General features: G+C 42.7%; 1 protein-coding gene across 5 annotated transcripts in view; it reads right to left on the bottom strand.

Annotated features, from left to right (window-relative positions):
* Window positions 1-20,720, bottom strand: part of CERS5 (ceramide synthase 5) — an 89,205-nt gene that overhangs the window by 54,568 nt on the left and 13,917 nt on the right. Inside the window, exon 2 of one of the 5 annotated variants that reach the window (XM_053293986.1) lies at window positions 5,807-5,945. The exons of 3 other annotated variants lie outside the window; for them this stretch is intronic. In XM_053293986.1, coding sequence (XP_053149961.1) covers window positions 5,807-5,919 — 113 coding nt within the window. In that variant the 5' untranslated portion in view covers window positions 5,920-5,945. Of the gene's footprint in view, window positions 1-5,806; window positions 5,946-20,720 lie in introns of those variants that run through there. One more of the 5 variants, XM_053293987.1, reaches the window with a different exon arrangement.

Here is a 20,720-nt window from a genome sequence, read left to right as displayed (position 1 = left end):
ATATGGCCACTAAATGTACCTTTAGAGATACATTTGCTAAACCGCTTAATTTCAAAGAGGTCATGCACAGGAGCACCTGTTTAATGGTGGCCCGCCTTGGGCAGGCATAGAGGAAATCTGTGGTAAGTCTCCCTTGAAAGTTTGAATAGCCGAGCAAACCAGAGTTGCCTTGGCCACCACCGTGTCACCAAAATGCACGCTAAGTTGTCTCTTACAATGTGCTAAACATGGCTGATTATTGGTTGTGGCGGAAACCGATACAAGAAGCCTTTGTTCCACTAGTGTTGAAAAGCATCCCCCAGGAATTTCTCACCAACTCCTGCACGTGAACAATATTTCTGACAATTTTTGTTAGCAACAGTCACAAATAAATCCACTTTTTGATGATCCCATAAGTCGAAGATCCTCTGGAGACAGATGCCATTGATCTCCCACTCATGGCGTTGGTTGTGTTGTACCGACGGACTGAGGGTGTCTGCTAATATATTGTCTACACCTCTTATGTGTTTGACTGCAGGATACAATCTGTGAGCAATGCACCATTCCCATATCTGCATGCTCAAGCAGCACAGCGACTTGGACACCGTTCCCCCTTGTCTGTTGAAATATGCAGTCGCTGTTGTGTTGTTTAACTGAACTTGAGTAACCGAGTTCCTGAGCATGGGTTCGAAGGCCTTCAGTGCCATATATACTGCCAGCAGTTCCAAATAATTTATGTGTTTTGGGGCTTGAGGATAGGTCCACCTCCCTTGGACCTGATGTCCTCCACAATGTGCACCCCCCAGCCTCTCAGGGATGCATCTGTAGTCACCCATCTAGTCGGTGTTATAGACTTGAATGGAACCCCTTCCAAAAGATTTGCACCTACTGTCCACCATTGCAGAGATGTCAATACTGACTGCGAATGAGTCAACTGCTTCCTCTGGCTGTCCACATTGGGCCAGAAGTTCTTTAGATACCACCTCTGCAGCGGTCTCATGCACAGACGTGTGTAAAGGACAGTGGCGCTGCAAGATGCCACTAGCCCCCATTAATCGCTGCACGTTCTCCGCAGGTTGTACTGGGCAGAGGGTAAACTGTCAGACCAGTCCCGATTTGCTGATAACGCTCTACAGGCAAGTACGCTCTCTTTATTTCCATGTCTAAAATTGCCCCTATGAAGCTCAGACATTTCTGTGGTTCTAGCTTTGTTTTCTTCTAGTTAACATTGATCCCCAGATCTGTATCAACTTTAACAGCAAGCGGATCTGCAAATATAATCTTTTTCTGTCTTCGCTCACTAGAAGCCAATAGTCCAGAAATTGATAGACTGCTATTCCCTCTGTCCGCAAATATGCTACTACTGCCACCATTACCTTTGTGAAAACACATGGGGCTGTTGACAATCCAAAGGGTAGGACAGTGTATTGGTACACTGCATTTCCCACTGTAAATTTCAGGTACTTTCGGTGGTTTCCCTGTATCCTCACATGTAAGTACACATCCTTCAAATCGAACGTTGCTGCCCACTCTTCCTTGTTTAGGAAGGGTAGTATCCCCTGCAACATCATCATCCTGAATTTGCACGTCCACAGGTATTTAGTCTGCGAGGATCCATGACTGCCGTGATTCCCCCATCACTCTTTGGGACCTGGAAATAACAGGAGTAAAATCTGGTTCTCTCCGTCCACTGCACTGGGACAATTGCCTGCTTCTTTAGGAGCACCTGCACCTCCTCTTGCAGCTCTGGGGTCGGGACTAAAAGTTTTGTATTTTAGTCCTGAGAATAGAGGCAAAGTTTTTAATTCTATTGCATAACCAGTCTCGATTATTTTGAGCAACCATTGATCTTATGTTGTGTTGTGCCATGCTTGCCAGCTTGATGGAGTTGTTGGCAACTACAAAGCAGGTGTTGGGTGCTTTGGCAGTTATCCGTTGATATTTGTGCAGTGGACTGTTGACTAAATCAAAGACTCTGCTTGGCATTGTCCTCGTTAGACCTGACGTTTTGATTTTTATTTCTTTGTCCGAATCCTCTATTACTTTGGAAAGGTCTATATTCATTTATAATCCCTTCTTTCCTGTTGCTCGTATGGTGGCATTTGACGACCATAAGGGCAATAACAGGAGGACAAAGCGATCACAAACGTAGAGACCATAAATGTTTTTGCTGTGAACTTCAATTTTTTCAGAGTGTCTATTGTTGTATCTGTATTCTCACTGAAAAGACCTTTTCCATCGAACACTAAGTTTTCCACCTACTCACCCATGTTCTGTTGCAATATGGTGGATCTGAGCCAAGCGTGGCGGCACATAATCACCAAAGTGCCCATGGCTCTTGACTCCATTTCTGCAAGGTGCTTAAATGCACTTAGCTGTGGCCTAATAACTGACTTTTTTCATAAAGTTCTGTGAATCTATCTTGGAACTCCTCTGGTGACAACGAAGTGGAGTCTTGTAATAAAGTGTCCCATAGGAAATGGTTGTATCTGCCATGCAGGCTGCATAGTTCGCAATTCTGATTGCCAAGCCAGATGTAGTGTATAGCTTTCTGCCTTCCATGTCAGATGGTGTTGTATAGCAACGTCCTGCCTTACAAAACGATGCACTGTCAATCACCATGGAATTTGGCACAGGATGATGCAGTAGGTAAGTAGTATCTTTCTCCTGCACTCTGTATAAATCCTCTAAACATTTTGACGTTGGTGTTGAGGCCTGAGGCATCTCCCAGGCTGCTTTCTGAGTCACCCAGTGAGTTTCATGGTTTAATGGGGACTCAAACTTGGCTCTTCCCAGTCCTAGTCTAACCACTATGCTATGCTGGCTTTCTTGAAGATCTTTTAAAGATCTCTTTAAGATCTGCCTCTGGCAACTTCAAGTCCATACTTAACACCTCACCAATTTCTCTAGTAAGAGCATAGTTGACTTTCAGCTCTTCTATCGGGGAAGTTGACATTCTTGGCGGCACATCTGAGGGTGGATCCGAAGGGTGACTGGCCGTATTGAAATCTGAATCAGCTGATTCTGAAGTGTATCCATCACCCTCTGCCGATGATGGCGAAGGTGGTACCACAGGAGGCGTTGTCTTCCTTTCACTTGGTTCATTTGGCGGTTCCTTAGGCACCTGCCGCAACGGTTGCGGAACTGGTTGCATCTGACACACAACTGAGGCAGTCTGCAAAGCAGGTGACACTGGGCTAGGTAGAAAAATCTCACATTGCACCTTCCACTGGAGATAATTTGCATAGTCCTGGTAAGGTAAGGATTGCAGCATGTCTAAACCCACAAGAATGTGTCAGCTCTCTTTGTTATTGAATGCCTTGACCTGGTTGTTCACCAGGTCCCTGTAAATCTGCATGTTACATTGGGGACCTCCAAGTGAGGGGCACAAAAGCAGAAGACACAGCTGTTGCTGGTACTGGTGCAGTGGCTGGCCTTGATCAGGCAAGTCCTGGTGAATTCCGTGTAGGCACTTGCTCCAAAGTTTGCAATGGTGACATTAAACAGAATCATCTCACAGCAGACACACTATGTAGTGGTGACACTGATGGGATTTTTGGATGTGCCATCGGAACACTGGCAATGTCCTGCTCAACGTCAAGGCCAGTGCTCAGGAAGCCACAAAACGTCAACCTTGATGGTGTGTTAGAAGTGGAGTCTAGCATCGACAGCAGGGAATTTGCAGTATTTTGGTCCAAGAAACCTCCTCATCCTGGTAAAATTCCATCACCATTTCCATTAACTCCACCCCCTTCTCTGCTCTACTGCTCCATTGTGGAGTGGAAGGGGACTGTACTGGAGTTTGTGCTGGGGACAAATGGAGGAGTCTTCTCAATGTTGACGCAGCCAGCTGTTGCGTCGATGCCAAATTTGCAGCTCCTTTGGTCAACTTGGACGTTGCCTTCTTTGCTATCTTTTCCGATGTCAATATCGACATCAATGTTGAGGCTTTGGTATCGCAGACTGTTGATATTGAAGTCCTCTGTATCGACATCCAAGCCGCGGTTTGATGCTTCAATGTTGGCAGCCACTCCTCTGTCTCCCTTGTCGGGCTATAAGCCTGCACCGCTGTTGGGGATGGAGTTCCATTCCCTGTTTTGCTGTGGTGCAGTGGTGAAGCGCTCTCCTCTCCTGAGGCGTGCTTCCGATTCTTTTCTTTATGTCTATGGCTTGTCTTCAAGACCTCCTTTGGTCTCTTGAAAACAGGCTTTGTCTGCTCCAACACGGTTTTAGACTGAGTCATTGCAGCTCTGTGCGTGCTCGCCATCGAGCTCAAGAGAGTCTCTGATGTCGACAGGTAGCTTGGTCTTGGCATCGGCGATCTTAATGCCTCATCGTACAACGCCGCTTGAAGGTGGAGTGCTGTGTTTTTCATTGTTTGTAAAAGGAGCAACAGATTTTGCAAGCAGCGGTATTATGCTGTTCTCCAAGGCACAGTACGCATGATTCATGGAGATCTGTACATGGCAGCTTTTCACAGCATTCTACACATCTTTTAAACATTTTCTTTAACTTCATGGTGTTAAGGAGCGACTGAGGGCGAACACCCCGCAGCGTCCATTTACAAATCCTTTTCCAAGTCCTTTAAAAAAAAAATCTGTTTAGCAAAAGAATGGTCTAAAGCAGTCTTGAGGCCCAATTGTTCTGAAAAATCAATCCTGAAAACTCACTTGTCTTTTCTATTTCAACTAATCCAATGAGCCAGTACTGAGGTATTGACGCTATAGTGGTCAAATAGAAACTGGAGAGATGGCACCCTCAACTGCCATTTACAACAGAAGCACGGAGCACGTGCAAGGCAGAGTAGGGAGCTAATTAGTCTACCTGCGAAGTCCCTGTGCAAGCACAAAACCCATTATGAATGCAATGGATCATGATCCAGATCAACTCGTTCACAAGCCAGTGCACAAGTCATCAAAGGCTTCATCACTACAATCCAGAAACTGGATACTACAAATACAGCTAACACAACTGCGCTCAACCGTCTTTGACTTCCATAACCAAGGAGACCCTGGTGTGCACCATTCATTAGATTAAACCCCTGCATTTAATCTACACATCTGTTCAGGCAAAGTTGCCTATTTTTTCAGCAACTACAAGTTCAATACATATTACATCTAATCGGGCATAGAGCCCACACTTTTCTACCATCAAGGGGAGGAGAAGTCCCAACTCATCTATTTGTCTCAAAATCAGAAATATAATACAAATGATAAGATGGCAATGTAGATGCAAAAGTATACTTGCACCTACCCAATGAGAAGACTTCTTACCTAATCAAAACTGTATTTTATGGGTGGGTAGTGAAAGACCTTTTTTGCTAACAAGAATAACTTTTAAACAAAAAAGAGGACTAGATAGATATCAGGTTTTTCTATATTCCATTATAAGAAGTTGCTGTGCATTTGCACTACTGGGAAAACAAATAATTGCAAGCATGCTTGTTACTTGAAACCTGGGTCACTACCTTTTACAAATATTTTGACACCTAGGGCTAAGTCCCTCTGAGTATGTGCAAAAAGCCTTGCTCCAGGTGAAACAGGTCTTATCAAAAGATGACCTGTGGAAAAGCACCCATGAATATGTGCAGAGTGTTTTCTCCTTGTGAAGAATTTTTTCTCACCAGCAGTGTTCCCTCTAAAGCATGCACATGTGCGCACGCTCACACGATTTTTGATATCCGCTAAGTTAATTTTAGATCCCGCTCAGGTTGAATTTGGAAGGCCCCATTCTGAATGCACATGTGCACACACTGCCTGGATACTGCCGCCCAAAAGAAAACTCATTCTGCACACAGGTGAAAAAAATTAGAGAGAACACTGCTCACCAGTCCAGAGAGTGGATGGAATGTGGTCTCCTGCACTTCTTTCTCTGAAGCATGAGAGAAGGAGTGGACGGGAGGAGGCAGGTGTGTGGCTTATTCATGTTGCAATAAATCATGATGTAGTGTTACATCTGAACCAGGCCTGCATGAACATGGTTTAATTGTAAGACCAAACATATAATAACCAAGCAGTTTGTGAAAAGGAATCAAAGACGCAATACATCTTCTATTCTGCTTATCAACCAGTCTCATTCTACACAAATTTTAATGATCTCAAGTGATATCAGGCAATTCAACCACAGTGCGTATTGCTTTTGACACTCTCGGCTGAAAAAGTTGTTTACAAAGCAGTATGAGAGAATGTTGTTCAAGCAACACAAGTATAAAACCACAGAACATAGTTGCAGGCCAATGTCTCTAGCTAATGGCATATTCTTAGTACTACTCAGGCAAACAATTGTGGAATAAGATGAGTAGCTGAACTTGTGCTATATTCACATTCCATTTTCTTGCTTCTATTTGATGCATAGATTGTTTCCTTACAACATGTTAATAACTAGTCCCCTTTCCTTTCCATTGTTTCCATAGGTGAAACACATCCCATTTCTGCACACACAGATATTCTGCAGCAACCTGCAAATACAGTTGCCAAGTGGTGACTATAAGTGTAACGCTGGCAACCATCACAGAGAGCCCCCTAGCCTACTGAGGCAACACTTTTTTAAAAAGAAAAATATTTCCAGTAACACAAGAAGAGAGAGAGAATGGTACTAGCCTGTTAGACACAACATCAGTGTCACAGGCTGAAGAAAAGCGCTCTTATTTATTTATTTTTTATTTCTATACCGCCCTTCCAAAAATGGCTCAGGGCAGTTACACACAATACACACAAATACCTGCTGTACCTCCCCTGTAAAAGGCTGTACATACCATCCAACAAAAAGTTTGACAGTCACACACTAACTACCTTTGTGGAGAGAAAATAAGAGTGTTTAATTTCAATTGTTGTTCTCCTGTCCCCCATGGTCTCAATTATTTTCTATAATGAAGATCAGCTGGAGGATCATTGGTGTTAGATGGAGGATTAAATAATCATGCAAAGTATTGCATCTCCCTCTCCCTCATACAGAGTTTTGCAGTGGAGCAAACTGATTTGAGATAACAGGCCTCTTCAAATTGACATATTGCGTGGTGTAGTGGTTAGAGTGCTGGACTAGGACCGGGGAGACCAGAGTTCAAATCCTCATTCAGCCATGATACTTGCTGGGTGACTCTGGGCCAATCACTTCTCTGTCAGCCTAACCACAGGGTTGTAGTGAGAAAGAAATCTAAGTATGTAGTACACTGCTCTGGGCTCCTTGGAGGAAGAGCGGGATATTTAAAAAAATGTAAACAAACAATATTTTCCAACTCCTGGCCCACACTCCTAAGTACACTGATCTAGGAGTAAGCATCCTTTAACACAATGGATCTTAACTTGCAAGTAAACATCTATAGGGCTGCATTGTTACAGAACAGAGATGGTGGTTCACTATATGTCTGAAATTAGAATAACCTGTGGCGGGGTGGGGGTGGGGGTTCATACAAGGGCCTATGGAGCATGATGCAATTCTTACAATTCTAGATTCTCATGAGCAAAGATCAACCCTGTGATAAATATGATGTGATTAAAAACTGTGAGATGAATAACTTCTAGGTGATGCCCATCTTTATGAACACAGAATAATTTCAAGATTCCAAACAATCATCTAGAAAGTAAGGTGGACTACAATTCAAATTTTTACAAGTTATCTTTGTTCATTAGCAAATATTAACCAGCATATTTGTTCATACTGCAAGGTTTTATTGAAAGCTACTATATTATTACATGCATTGCTAAAACAACTTTATTTAAAATGTCATCTTACTGATTGGGAAATTTTTATATTGCAATAAGAGCTCACCATTTATACGGTATCTACAAATATTCACCATAGCAAAATGACCCTCCCTTTGGTGGTTGACACAGCTGGGAAATGACTTGAATAGCAAGCCAGAGGTTGCCGGTTCGAATCTCCGCTGGTATGACACCTATATCGGGCAGCAGTGATATAGGAAGATGCTGAAAGGCATCATCTCATACTGCACGAGAGATGGCAATGGTAAACCCCTCCTGTACTCTACCAAAGAAAAACCACAGGGCTCTGTGGTCTCCAGGAGTTGACATCGACTTGACGGCACACTTTACCTTTACCTGGTGGTCACAAGAGGTTTCCACTCTCCTGAGCTTTGTTACAGACAAAAAATACAGGAAAAGATTTGACGAATATTTATATACCACTATTCAAAAGAAGAATACAGGAAAACTAGCTGATCCTGCACAGAGCATCTGTGCAGCAGTACACTCCCCCCACCTTCTGCCCTCCTCCCCAAAGCCTTCTGCCCCAGCTTGCACCCTCCTCCATTTTGCCCTCTTTCTCTTTTTCTCTCTCTCGTTCATGCTTCCCTCACCCCACCACTTTTTAGCCTGCTTGTGTTTTCCTCGCTGGCCGCTGCCACCTCCTCCTTCCTCCAGTCCCTGGTGTCGGGCAGCCAAGCGTTCAGCCAGATCCTTCCTGCATGGTCCTCCCTCTAGAGTGCCTTCCAAAGCAACCAGCCATTTGTCTCTGCCCAGCCAGGCTCCGTCGCTTTCTCTCCCCGCAGCTTCCCTCTCCCTTCTGTCCCAGTCTGTTCAGTTCTCTTCTCCGCTTGCCCGCTTTCCTTCCTTTCCTCCCCAAGCGGCCACTTCCTTACGCAGCCAACCGCTGCCCAGCCAATCCGGCGCCTCTGCCGCCCAGCCAATCCGCTGGGTTGCCGGGACACATCCCCACAGAGGCATGTCTATGAGAATTAATATAATAGATATCTGAGAGTTTTATTCCATCAACAGAGTTCTGAAACTACTTCAGTTCCGAAGTTCTACCTACTGGAGTACATTAGAAAGCTATACGGAATTTCTGTTTTGTCTAGTAAAAGAATGAGAAAAAAGCGAAATAAAGAGTTTGAAGCAGCCACAGAAAAACCAACTGTAAACATATTTCAAGGACAATCATAAATGAAATTTGAGCATACCAAAATTTTTCTTGGATGTGAATCTGCACCAAGAAATGCCTCTCTCTGAACGTGTGTTAACATTTTAAAAGTGGTCACAATGTGTTTTCAATTGTCAGTGGGCAAGATCCAGACCAAGTTAGTCATGCCTAATAACCACTGAAATAAATAAGACATGATTAACTTAAAGTGTGCTGTCAAGTCAGTGTCGACTCCTGGTGATCACAGAGTCCTGTGGTTGTCTTTGGTAGAATACAGGAGGGGTTTACCACTGCCATCTCACGCACAGTACGAGATGATGCCTTTCAGCATCTTCCTATATCATTGCTGCCCAATTTAGGTGTTTCTCAGTCTGGGAAACATACCAGCGCGGATTCGTACAGGCAACCTCTGGCTTGCTAATCTAGTCATTTCCCTGCAGCGCCATTAGGTGGCTATGATTAACTTAAGTCCCATTAATTTCAATAAGAATTATAATGAACTTCATCCAGATTCTTCCCATTGTTTCTTTTGCCTGCAGAATAATAAAATAAATGCTTAAGACAAAGAAGCTTCAACACACTGCAGGCTTCCCAGATGCACCTGCCTGGCCACTGCATGAAGCAGGATGCTGGACTAAATGGACCTTTGGCTTGACCCACCAGGGCTTTCTCTTAAGTTCTTGGGGGGGAGCCTGCTAAAATTAAAATGTCTTCAGTCTCCATTTAAAAAGGGAGGCAGCAAGCCTAAGATCAGGGGATAGAGAGTTCAAAAGAGCTGGTAGAGGAGCAACAGGAAGCAATCTGGAAGTACTTCTGGATCCAAGCCTCTTTCTGGTAGCTCAGATTTAGGCAACGACCAGGAGTGCTTTTTATCAGCCTCTACTGATATGCCAGCTGCTTCTGTTTCTGAAAGAGAATGACCTTAAAACAGTGGTGCATGTGCTGGTAATCTGTAAGGTTGATTTTTTGCAAGTACTCTAAATAGGGCTGCCTTGAAAGTGGTCCAGAAGCTAGTTCAAAACTCAACAGCCAGGCTGGTCTCCGGTACCACTATGAAATACAATATTACTTTATTCCTGTTATAAAGTCTCTGCACTGCCTGCCGATATGTTTCAAGGGGAAATAAAAGGTTCTGGCACTTACCCATAAAGACCTAAAAAGCTCAGGCCCAGGTTACCGAAGAGAACACCTTTTGTACTATCCCCACTGCTTTCTGAGGTCATCTAGGGAGATGCCTCTGGAGGAGCAGCCAGCTCAGGTCATGGCAACCTGTGGCTGGGCCCTTGCTGCAACAATCCCTGAGCTTTGGAACACATTCTTTGTTGAAATATGGGCTTTACCATCTTTAACACCTCTGGTGGCTTTTATGAAGGCGTTATAAACACATTTCTTCAACCAGGCTTTTAACAAATACTTTTAATTGGTTTAATTATTTTCAACTGTTTTTGTTGGAAATAAACCACCTTGAGATGTTACAATTTGGTGATAAATAAATAAAGTGAGGAGGCAGTCCTTCAGATAACTGCTTAGGGCCAAGTTAAAGACTTTAAATGTCAAAACCATGCTTTAATGACACCCAAAAAATCACCAGGAACCCTACACGTGAAGTAGCAGAGTTAAAGGCAGAACATCCAGTCTTTGCTAGAACTCTTGCTGCTGCATTCCTCACCAACTGTAGTTTCTGAAGGGTCTTCAAGGGCAGCCCCATGAAAAGTACACTGCAGCAGTCTAACTGCGAGGGCACAAGGGCATGGTTGACCATGGCAAGGTCCAACTGACCCAAGAATGAATACAGCTGGCACACCAGCCTAACATGGGCAAGAGCACTTCCTGGCCAGGCTGCCACCTCGGCATCCAAGCATAAAGCTGGATTCAAGAGCACTCTCAAGCTGTGAACCTGTTCTTTCATAGGGAGTGCAACCTCAAAATTCTTCAGGCTGAGCTCTAGAAAGTTTTGAACAAGGCTCTGTGTAGGCAAAGAATCCATCAATTTAACTGTAGAGAGATCATGACAAAGGAGAGAGATAAAACTTACATTAATACATAGGACAGTTGATCAGTTTCACTGATCAACCCATTCTTTCCTTAGAGAAGTTCTCCAAAGAGAATTCTTCCAACTCACTGTCAGAGATCCATCACATCACATAATATGAAAGGGAAAGCTCACACTGTTTCCTTTCTCTACTGGCCTTTAATGTGCATCAGCTATAAATGTAAAAACAACAACAACCGCCCAGTGAGGCACTACCTTGGCGTAGTTGTGGGGCTTGAGTGCTCTGATGAAAGTGAGAGCTATGCCAGAGGTCCAACCATACTGGACAGGTCTCAACAGAGGAGCCAGACAAAGAGTGTCTCTCCCATCAACAATATGGTGAGACATAACTTTGATAATTCTATACCAGATCGGTCGTTGCCCAGGTCAACAAGGACCGCGTCAGGTGCTGGAATCCCTGGACATCTGGTGGCAAGTGGGCTATAGGACTCAGGATCTTCAGTTGAGCAACCAGGGCTGGAGACTGCAAGGTTACTGGAAGAAACGTCGCTTAACCAGAAAAAATATACGAAAAATACCAACAAGGAAATAATGATCTGCTATTACAAGTCTAGTCCAACTAGAAGGTTATTTTAAAAGAATGTACCAAATTTGGAAAGAGACACATCCAGAAACAGAAATAACAGAACAAAGGCTAGCAGACCAGAGAAGATTCATAATAAGAAATAAAGTATTCACAGAAGTTGAGCTGGAAGAACTGCAAAGAGCAACATAGGCTCAAGATATGGAAGAAGAATCACCACCAACTGAAGAAGTTGCTCAGGCGCAGGTGGAGGAGATGTTGGAAATAGAGGATGCCACTGTTGCTGAACTGTTTCAAAATCAAAACCAGGCAACCTCCCCTTTGCCTTCACCTCAAAAACCCGAATGCCATTTAATGGAAAAGCAACAAGAACTAAAGCAAAAAATAACTGAGCACATGAACCAAACAACCACCAGGGTTCTACTTCCAGCTCTAAAAACAGTTGCCAAAAAACAACTCGCTCAGGCATTAAAAGATGTCAATGCTGCACTTGCAGAAATAACAACCAATAATTTGCAAGAAACAAACCAACTAATGTACAGTGCAGCAGCAACAACAACAACAACAACAACAACAACAACACAAGAGCTCGGATATAAGATCAGTGGACCTGTAAAAAAAGAAAGTAGTACATCACCTAAATGGAAGATTAGATTAGAAAATAAAATCTCCAGGCTTAGATCAGATGCTAGTAAAATGAAAGATGGGAAAGACAAGAAGCTGAAGAATGAAAACACCAAACAGTATCTGATCCAAAAATACCACCTAGATTCAAGGAAAATTAGAGAAGTCCTGGAAATAATAAAGCAGCAAATAACAGCAGTGTCAAAGAAGATTAGCAGATACGAAGCCAGAGTTACACAACACAGGCAGAATCTCCAATTCCAGTCGAATCAGAGACGTTTCTACCAAAGCATAGAAGCAGAAACTGCGAGAAACATAGAAACACCACATAAAGAAGAAACAGTGCAATTCTGGGGAAACTTATGGGACAATCCAATAGATTATAATAAAAAAGCAGGCTGGGTGAAAGATCTAATAACACCACCAGAATTAATAAGTGAAAGAGCAAAGATGAACTGCATGCTTTTTGGCTTAAACACCTAACAAGCCTTCATAAACAACTATCAAAACAGTTCAATCACATTTAGCAAGGAGGTGATATTGAACAATGGCTAATAACTGGGAAAACTCATCTCATAATGTAAGACCCAGCAAAAGTTGCAGTTCCAAGTAACTATAGACCGATAACCTGCAACTGGAATAATAGCAGATAAAGTCATGCAACAGTTATTAACTAACAAACAGCTTCCAGTTGAACAGAAAGGAAATTGTCCGAACATCAGAGGCACAAAAGACCAGCTGCTGATTGACAAAATGATTTTAGAAAATGGCAAGAGAAGAAAAACAAATCTAAGTGTTGCATGGATTGATTACAGGAAAGCCTTCGACTCATTGCCTCACACATAGATACTAAAATGTTTAGAAACAACTGGTGTCAGCAAAAACATTCAGATATTTGTTTTAAAAGCAATGAGCATGTGGAGTACACAGTTAACAATCAATGGCGAGACACTTGGACAGGTTAGCATTAGAAGAGGCATTTTCCAAGGGGACTCACTATCCCCTCTGTTGTTTGTAATCGCCATGACTCCACCTTCACAAATACTAAACAAAACAGGCCTCGGATACCAAACATCTAAAACATCAAGTAAAATCAACCATCTGCTGTACATGGATGACCTGAAGTTGTATGGCAAGTCCCAGTCAGAAATTGAATCACTGCTAAACACTGTCCGTATATTCAGTCAGTCAGTCAGTCCTTTATTACGGTCATGGACCAGTGCATAGCTAAAACATACATACTTACATGCTTACATATAAGAAAAGAGACTCAGCATAATAAAATGGACAGATTATAACACAATAGTACCAAGTTAAAATTAGAACAGTTATGGTGAACTCCAAATAGGTCTGACTGAAAACCTTATTAAGCAGAGCACCCTCCATTGCAATCATGAAACAGGAATCACAGGGGAAGGAAAGAAAAGAACAGAACATTATTAAAAACCTGAGCAGATGGTGCAAATGATATGACAATACCTTGCCATTTTGATGATTAAGTTGTCATCAGAACTGGACAATAAGTACTTCAAATAGAAGTCATCCAAGTGCCCGGGAAAACGTTGCAACAAAGGGGACACTAATCTTAAGCGGATGTCCCTATAAAAGTTACAATAAAGTATGGCATGCGCAATTGTCTCCACTTGACCAGACCCGCAAGGGCAAAGTCGAGCAGAAAAAGGGGTACCTTTAAATCTTCCCTCCATGACAGCAGATGGAAGCGCATTAAGACGGGCAAGCGTCAGAGCACGTCTAAATTTGGGGATGGTAACTAGACTTAGATAGCTAGCTGGTTTAGTGTTGAAGATTTGGTCCCCTAGAAAGATATTCTTAGGCAGAGAAGCGACTTCTTCCTGCAGTTCCATGTCCACGATACGCTGTTTAATCTCAATCCTGGCACGATCGTATCCCAATTTTATAATCTCATCCTGAGAGAAACCATAGTGAGCCAATTTGTCAGCAATTTGGGTCTGCCACTTAAATCGGAAACAATCAGTCTTAATAAGGGGGGCCAGTCCTACGCAAGAGAAGACAAATTTTAACCAAAATAATATGATAGTCCTCCAATAGCAAGTTTCCAATCTAATCATACCCACCTCTCGTCTAAGCGCAGCATTGGGCACGCATCGGGGGACTAACAATATAGATCTCAGAAATTTAGACTGCAGGGTTTCTAAAGCCGTAAAGTTGCTGACAGGTCCTATTTGGGCTCCATACAGCACTTGGGAGTAGACTTTAGATACAAACAGTTTAACTGCAGCGGGGATGTAAGAAGCCCCTCTCGAGAAATGAAAAGAGGTAATAAGGTTCGTGGTTGACTGTGCCGTCAGCAATGTGGATTTGAGGTGGGCATTGCGTGAACCTGATGACTGAAAAACCACTCCTAGATATTTGAAGGAGTTAACCTGTGCAATCCTGTGGCCATTGATGGACCAGCAATATTGCCTAGGTCGTTTGGCAAAGACAAGAACTTTGGTTTTTCCATAATTAATCTCAATGGACTCTTGGGAGCAAAATTTTGAGAGGAGACCCAAAGCACGTCTCAAACCAATTGGGGTTTGGGACATGATTGCCATATCATCTGCATATAAAAGAATAGATACATGTTTATTTGCTATTTTGGGAGGATGCATGGAAGGTATAGATACAAAAGAGACCACCGAATTAATATATAGATTAAATAATAAGGGAGCTAAAATGCAGCCCTGCCTCACGCCCCTGTATGTGGGTATCGCATTCGAAAGGGACCCCAGTGCATTACATCGAACTTTCAGAAAGGCACCTTCATACAAGGAGAAAATCAATAATAGCAACCTTCTGTCGATTGTAAGGTCCCACAATTTGCGCCAGAGCCTTTCATGGGATATGAGATCAAATGCGGATTTAAGGTCAATAAAAGCGACGTAAAGTCCGGAAGCTGGCTTACTAGAATATTTTTCAGATAAGAATTGCAAAATAAGGGCATGCTCCAAAGTGGACCGGCCCGGCCGAAAGCCAGCCTGCTCCGGAGCCAAAACGTTATTTGACTCAATCCAATCCTCCAGTTTACAAAATAGGTGTTTAGCATAGATCTTACTAATCACATTCAGAAGGCTAATTGGGCGGTAATTTTTAGGGTCATCCCTGTTGCCCTTTTTATACATGGGTATAATAATAGCTACCCCCCAATCACAGGGAACGTTAGCCGTAGAGTTGATGTAAGAGAAAAGAGAAGCAAGTAGGGGTACCCACCAGTCAAGATTGGACCGAAGCGCCTCAATAGTAATAAAATCACTTCCTGGGGCCTTGCCTCTAGGGAAAGATTTAATAAGGCTTTCAACTTCGGAACACGATACAGGGTCCCAACTGGGGATCATGGTGTTATTTAATTCATTGATAATATTATCATCCATCCCGCTAACCCTTTGATAAAGGGTTCGAAAGTGCTCTTCCCAAGCAGCAGCTGAGATACAATAAGAAGGGGAAGAAAAAGCTTTGCCCATTATGGGTGAGATCAGCCTCCAAAAGATAGCTTGATTCTTTGATCTAGCCGCCTCAATTAATTTGGCCCAATTTTCTCTAGCAGCTTTAAATTTCTTATCTCTAATTAGCTGTTTGTATTCTGATTTTTTCTTTGAGACCACCTGCTTGGAGATTAGCGAGGGATCAGCCACATGGCTTTTAAAGGCCCTTACCAAATCTTTTTTTGCATTCAGGCAGTCAAGATCGAACCACGGTTTAAATGAAGCCTTCAGATTATTTGTAGAATGAGAACGAGACTTAACTAACACAGGGAGTAGAAGGGCCAAAATATCATGTTAATAGGCAAAAATGGAATCCCTCTCCTGCATAGTGTGTGGGGCTAATATCGCCTCCCGTAAGCCACTAGCTTTGTCTGAATTCAATATTGCAGAGAAGCGAAAAGCACATTCTTCTGTCCATTTGGCTCTGAGGGGCCCTTGCTCCAGTTCTAAGTGGGACAACTGTCCATCCACCAAATGGATTGAGTCAGTTGACCATAAGCATAGCTCAAGGGGGGAGTGATCACTTTCCGGGCGAGGGACCACCCGAAAAGAGCTGACTTGCGAAGCTAAATTACGTGAAATTGCCATGTAATCAATCAAAGAGGGGTTGGAACCAGACCAATGGGAAAATTCCGCAGGAAAATCTGTTATAACGGAACCATTGAGGAGATGGAGATCCTCCCTATGGCATAAGGATAAGAGACGGAAACCACGGATATTATACCTAAGGTCCTTGGAGTATCTTGTAAGCAAGGGCGATGGTATAGGGATATCGACAGGATGGTAATGGAATTTATTGCAAAGAGTGTCATTATCAGAGCCCAAGCGAGCATTAAAATCACCAGCCATTATCACAGCGGCCCCCGAATAGGCTGCTCGAGTAGAGGCTATAAAGGCCTCTAATTTATGCCATACCTCGTCTATATTTGTACAGGAACCAGCTGGTGGTACATAAACAGAAATCACTATTATATTAAGCGTTTTCAGGGTAATAAGAACGGCAAGTGCTAACAGATCCAATTGCCCAATTAGGGACACTTTACCCCTAAACATGGTGGAAATAAGAATGGCCAAACCCCCTTTTGGCCTACCCCTTTTTGTACCTGATACAGCATCTAAAGAGTGTACCAAATAGCCAGACAAAGAGATGTTACCAATAACCCATGTTTCCTGTAGCAAAAGGATGTCAAAGTTGCTAATAAAGGAGCGGAAATCTAAATCAGAGATCTTGTGTTTCCAACTGGCCACATTCCAGGAAAGCACCCTGAGTTGCGCCGTGAGCCCCGCAAGTCAATTTTGTTCAGGGTGGAGACACTCTTTGTCCAGAGCAGCAGCACTCTCCTGCACAGGAGGGGATCTTTGTAAAAATTCACAGTTAGTAGGCGAAGACATGTCCAACAGAACATGTGGTGTTAATGCAGTTTCCTGTGTAGTGTCAGCTGGTGGATCACAGAAAGGTTTGAAGTCCCCCCGAGCGGCCCGAGCATCTGAGGTCCCCATGGGATTGTTTATGGAGGGCATATGATTAGGGTCCAGGGTGGACAGTAAAGCATCAAAGTGCGGATCAGTAAATATGCCTGCCCATCTATTTTTTCCCAACAGAACATTCTCTTGAATGGCTATATCAACCAGCTTCAGTAGCTCCGTACTATATTTAGAGGCGTGAGAAGGTTGAGAAGGTTGTGTGATGCTGAGTGATTGCAGCTCAGAATGAATGAAGAGGTCGTTAGTTGTCCGAGTTGAAGCAGGGATTGAAGCCAAGGCATTTTTTCCTATGTTGTTTCCCAGCAGAGCCAAATTATCCACTTTCTCAGGCAATAGTAAAGGACTCTCACGTAATTCAGGAGATATCATATCAATGAGATCAGGAGAGTCATTAGGTCTAAAAGAGTTAATTGCAGCTGTGGCCGGATAGATAAACAGCTCTTGCCTCCCTTGTTTGAGTTCAGCCAGCTGTGAAGACTCAAAGGGAGTGGAGTGTCCTTGAGAGTCAATAATGTTGAAATAGTCATTTGCAGGGTTCAGGCTGTTAGCTGCACCGAGATATGGGTATAGTCTAGCGTGGGATAAATTGGTCTTTTGTGCTCTCTCTTTGGTCTTCTGTACATAAAGAGGCATTGGCTGGAGATCAACAAAACATCTTTGGGTTCTAATGCCATATTTGGCTAATAGCCGGTTTGAGCGAAGCAGCATCGAAGGAAACCTTGCAGATTTGAACGTGATCATAATCCTTTGATAGGAATTAAAATCAGGAAGATAATTGTAATGGACTATATCCTGATGTGCAATAAAAGAATGGGTTTAAAGTCTCAAAGAGCGAAGTATGGCTTCCTTGTGATGCCATTTAGAGTAGTTTATGGGAGTTCTAGGAATCAGAAGCGTAATGCAATTTGATTGCAAAACATAACAAGACTTGTTAATACGTTTCCATGGAGACACAAACACAGGATCTCTCGCCCCCATTTGCTTGGGAGGGGGACTAGATATGATAGCATAATTGCATTTTTTAGGGGAGCTGCTTTGTCTGGAAAGTTTTTGTTTGCAGAACAAATATAAAGAGTCCAGTTTCTTTTCAAGAGAATGCAGATTTTGCAGCATAAGTTTAAGAGTATCTGCAGTGAGATTGCAGAACTGAGAGAGGGTGGCGTTTAGATTTGCAACACCTTGTGAAACTTGAACTGTATCAGTCTGGGAAGAAGCCGTAACAATCCTCTCATTAGGCTCTGCATCTGGATTAATTAAAGACTCCAAAGGGCTGAATCTATTCAACGAAGCTGGTATGTGGGAGGCACTTACTTTGGTGAGTAAAAAATTGTCCATCCGTGATTGTTTGGGACGGCGTTCCTCCTCCACATTGCCAGCTGCAGGGCTAAGGCGAGCTCTCTTCTTCCTCGTCATAGTAAGTGAGATGTTTGAGCAATAAAAAATTTAAACAATAAAACACAAACAGCAAGGGGAGGGAAAAAATAGCTAAAATCTCGGCCCGAGAGTTAAAAGGTATTTTAAAATGTTTAAAAAGTATTTAAAAGATAAAAGGTATTAAAAAGTGTTTTAAAAGTATTTAAAAGAAAATAAAATAAGCAATATAAAAATAGAGGCTAAAAGTAGTGTAAGAGTACTAAAAATAGTATAAAAATAGAGCTAAAAAAGGGAGGAAAAACAATTACAATGATGGGAGGCGGAGGAGCTCAGGAAAACACGTCTGCTCTCTCCCCTGTCTGATCTCTTGGAGCACCCATGCCACCACCTCTATGTAAATCATGCACCTATCATTGGTAGCCAGTGTTGACTAAGTGTCCGTATATTCAGTAGCGATATAGCAATGGAGTTTGGACTAGACAAGTGTGCTGCATTCATAATGAACAGAGGGAAAATAACGAAAACAGAAGGAATAGAACTGCCCAATGGAAGCAACATCAAGAACCTGGAAGAGAAAGAACATTACAAATACTTGGGCATTCTCCAGGCTGATAACATTGCACACACTGAAGTTAAAAGAAAAATTGGAAGTTAATACATCAGGAGAGTTAGAAGAATCCTCAAATCTAAACTCAATGGCGGGAACACCATACAAGCCATAAACACCTGGGCTATACCTGTTATCAGATACACTGCAGGAATAATAGACTCAAGCCAGGCAGAGCTAGAGACACTAGATCGTAAGACCAGGAAAATAATGACCATCAATCATGCTCTGCACCCCCACAGTGATGTAAATAGGCTATACCTCCCTCGCAGCTCAGGTGGAAGAGGAATGCTGCAAGTCCATCAAACAGTAGAGGAGGAGAAAAGAGGCCTTGAAGAATATATATTAAAATGGCCAATAACGCGAAACTATTCAACACAAGTCAAGAACCGAGCAGAAAAATGGAAAAATAAGCCACTACATGGTCAATATTTGCACAATATAAGTGGAAAATCAGACATCACCAAGACCTGGCAATGGTTTAAGAATGGCAACTTGAAGAAAGAAACAGAAGGTTTAATACTGGCTGCACAAGAAGAGGCACCAAGAACAAATGCAATAAGAGCAAAAGTCGAAAAATCAACAACAAACAGCAAGTGCCACCTTTGTAAAGAAGCAGATGAAACACTGGACCACCTAATCAGCTGTTGTAAAAAGATCGCACAGACTGACTACAAACAAAGGCATGACAAGGTAGCAGGGATGATACACTGGAACATCTGCAAAAAATACAAGCTACCTGTAGCCAAAGACTGGTGGGACCATAAAATTGAAAAAGTGGTAGAAAATGAAGATGTAAAAATATTATGGGACTTCCGACTACAAACAGACAAACATCTGCAACACAATACACCAGATATAACTGTAGTCGAGAAGAAAGAAAAACAAGTGAAAATAATTGACATAGCAATACCAGGGGATAGCAGAATAGAAGAAAAAGAAATAGAAAAAATCACAAAATACAAAGATCTACAAGCTGAAATTGAAAGGCTGTGGCAGACGAAGACCCAAATAATCCCAGTGGTAATTGGCACCCTGGGTGCAGTTCCAAAAGACCTTGAAGAGCACCTCAACACCATAGGGGCCACAGAAATCACCATCAGCCAATTACAAAAAGCAGCTTTACTGGGAACAGCCTATATTCTGCGACGATATCTATAATAACAGCAACAATATTGATAATAAAATTCTGGCATCCCAGGTCCTTGGGAAGGACTCGATGTCTGGATAAAACAAACCAGTCAATAACACGTGTCTGACTGTGTAAATAAATAATAATAATATGCAGGCTGTGGGCCTCCTGCAGACCCCTGAAAGGTTTTTGCACAGCCTACAGGTTTCTTTTAGCATCCACATAATCCAAACCATTTTCTAGGCTTCAAAATTATATATGTACATTTGAAAATGTGAGAGGCTCAGAACCAAAGTAGTTTTTAAAAGCCATAATTCCTTATGTTTAAGCTATTTCTACAGAACCCACCCACAGGAGTATTCTGACCAACTTTGATATCTTCCAATACATTAACCTGCAGTAGGGGAGGGACACAGCATTTTAACCCACAACACATTTTCCCCCCTTCACAGCCCCATCTCTGAACAATTTTCCTCCCCCGCAACTTACCTAATGGTGACAGTGGAAGAGATGGGACTGTGTGAGGAAGAGTGATTGGGGATGCAGGTCAGAGATACAATTATCAT

This window comes from Hemicordylus capensis, chromosome 2, assembly GCF_027244095.1.
Source record: "Hemicordylus capensis ecotype Gifberg chromosome 2, rHemCap1.1.pri, whole genome shotgun sequence".
Classification (NCBI taxonomy): Eukaryota; Metazoa; Chordata; class Lepidosauria; order Squamata; family Cordylidae; genus Hemicordylus; species Hemicordylus capensis.
The sequence above is the reverse complement of the archived record's forward strand: the minus strand, read 5'-3'. Positions and strand labels throughout refer to the sequence as shown.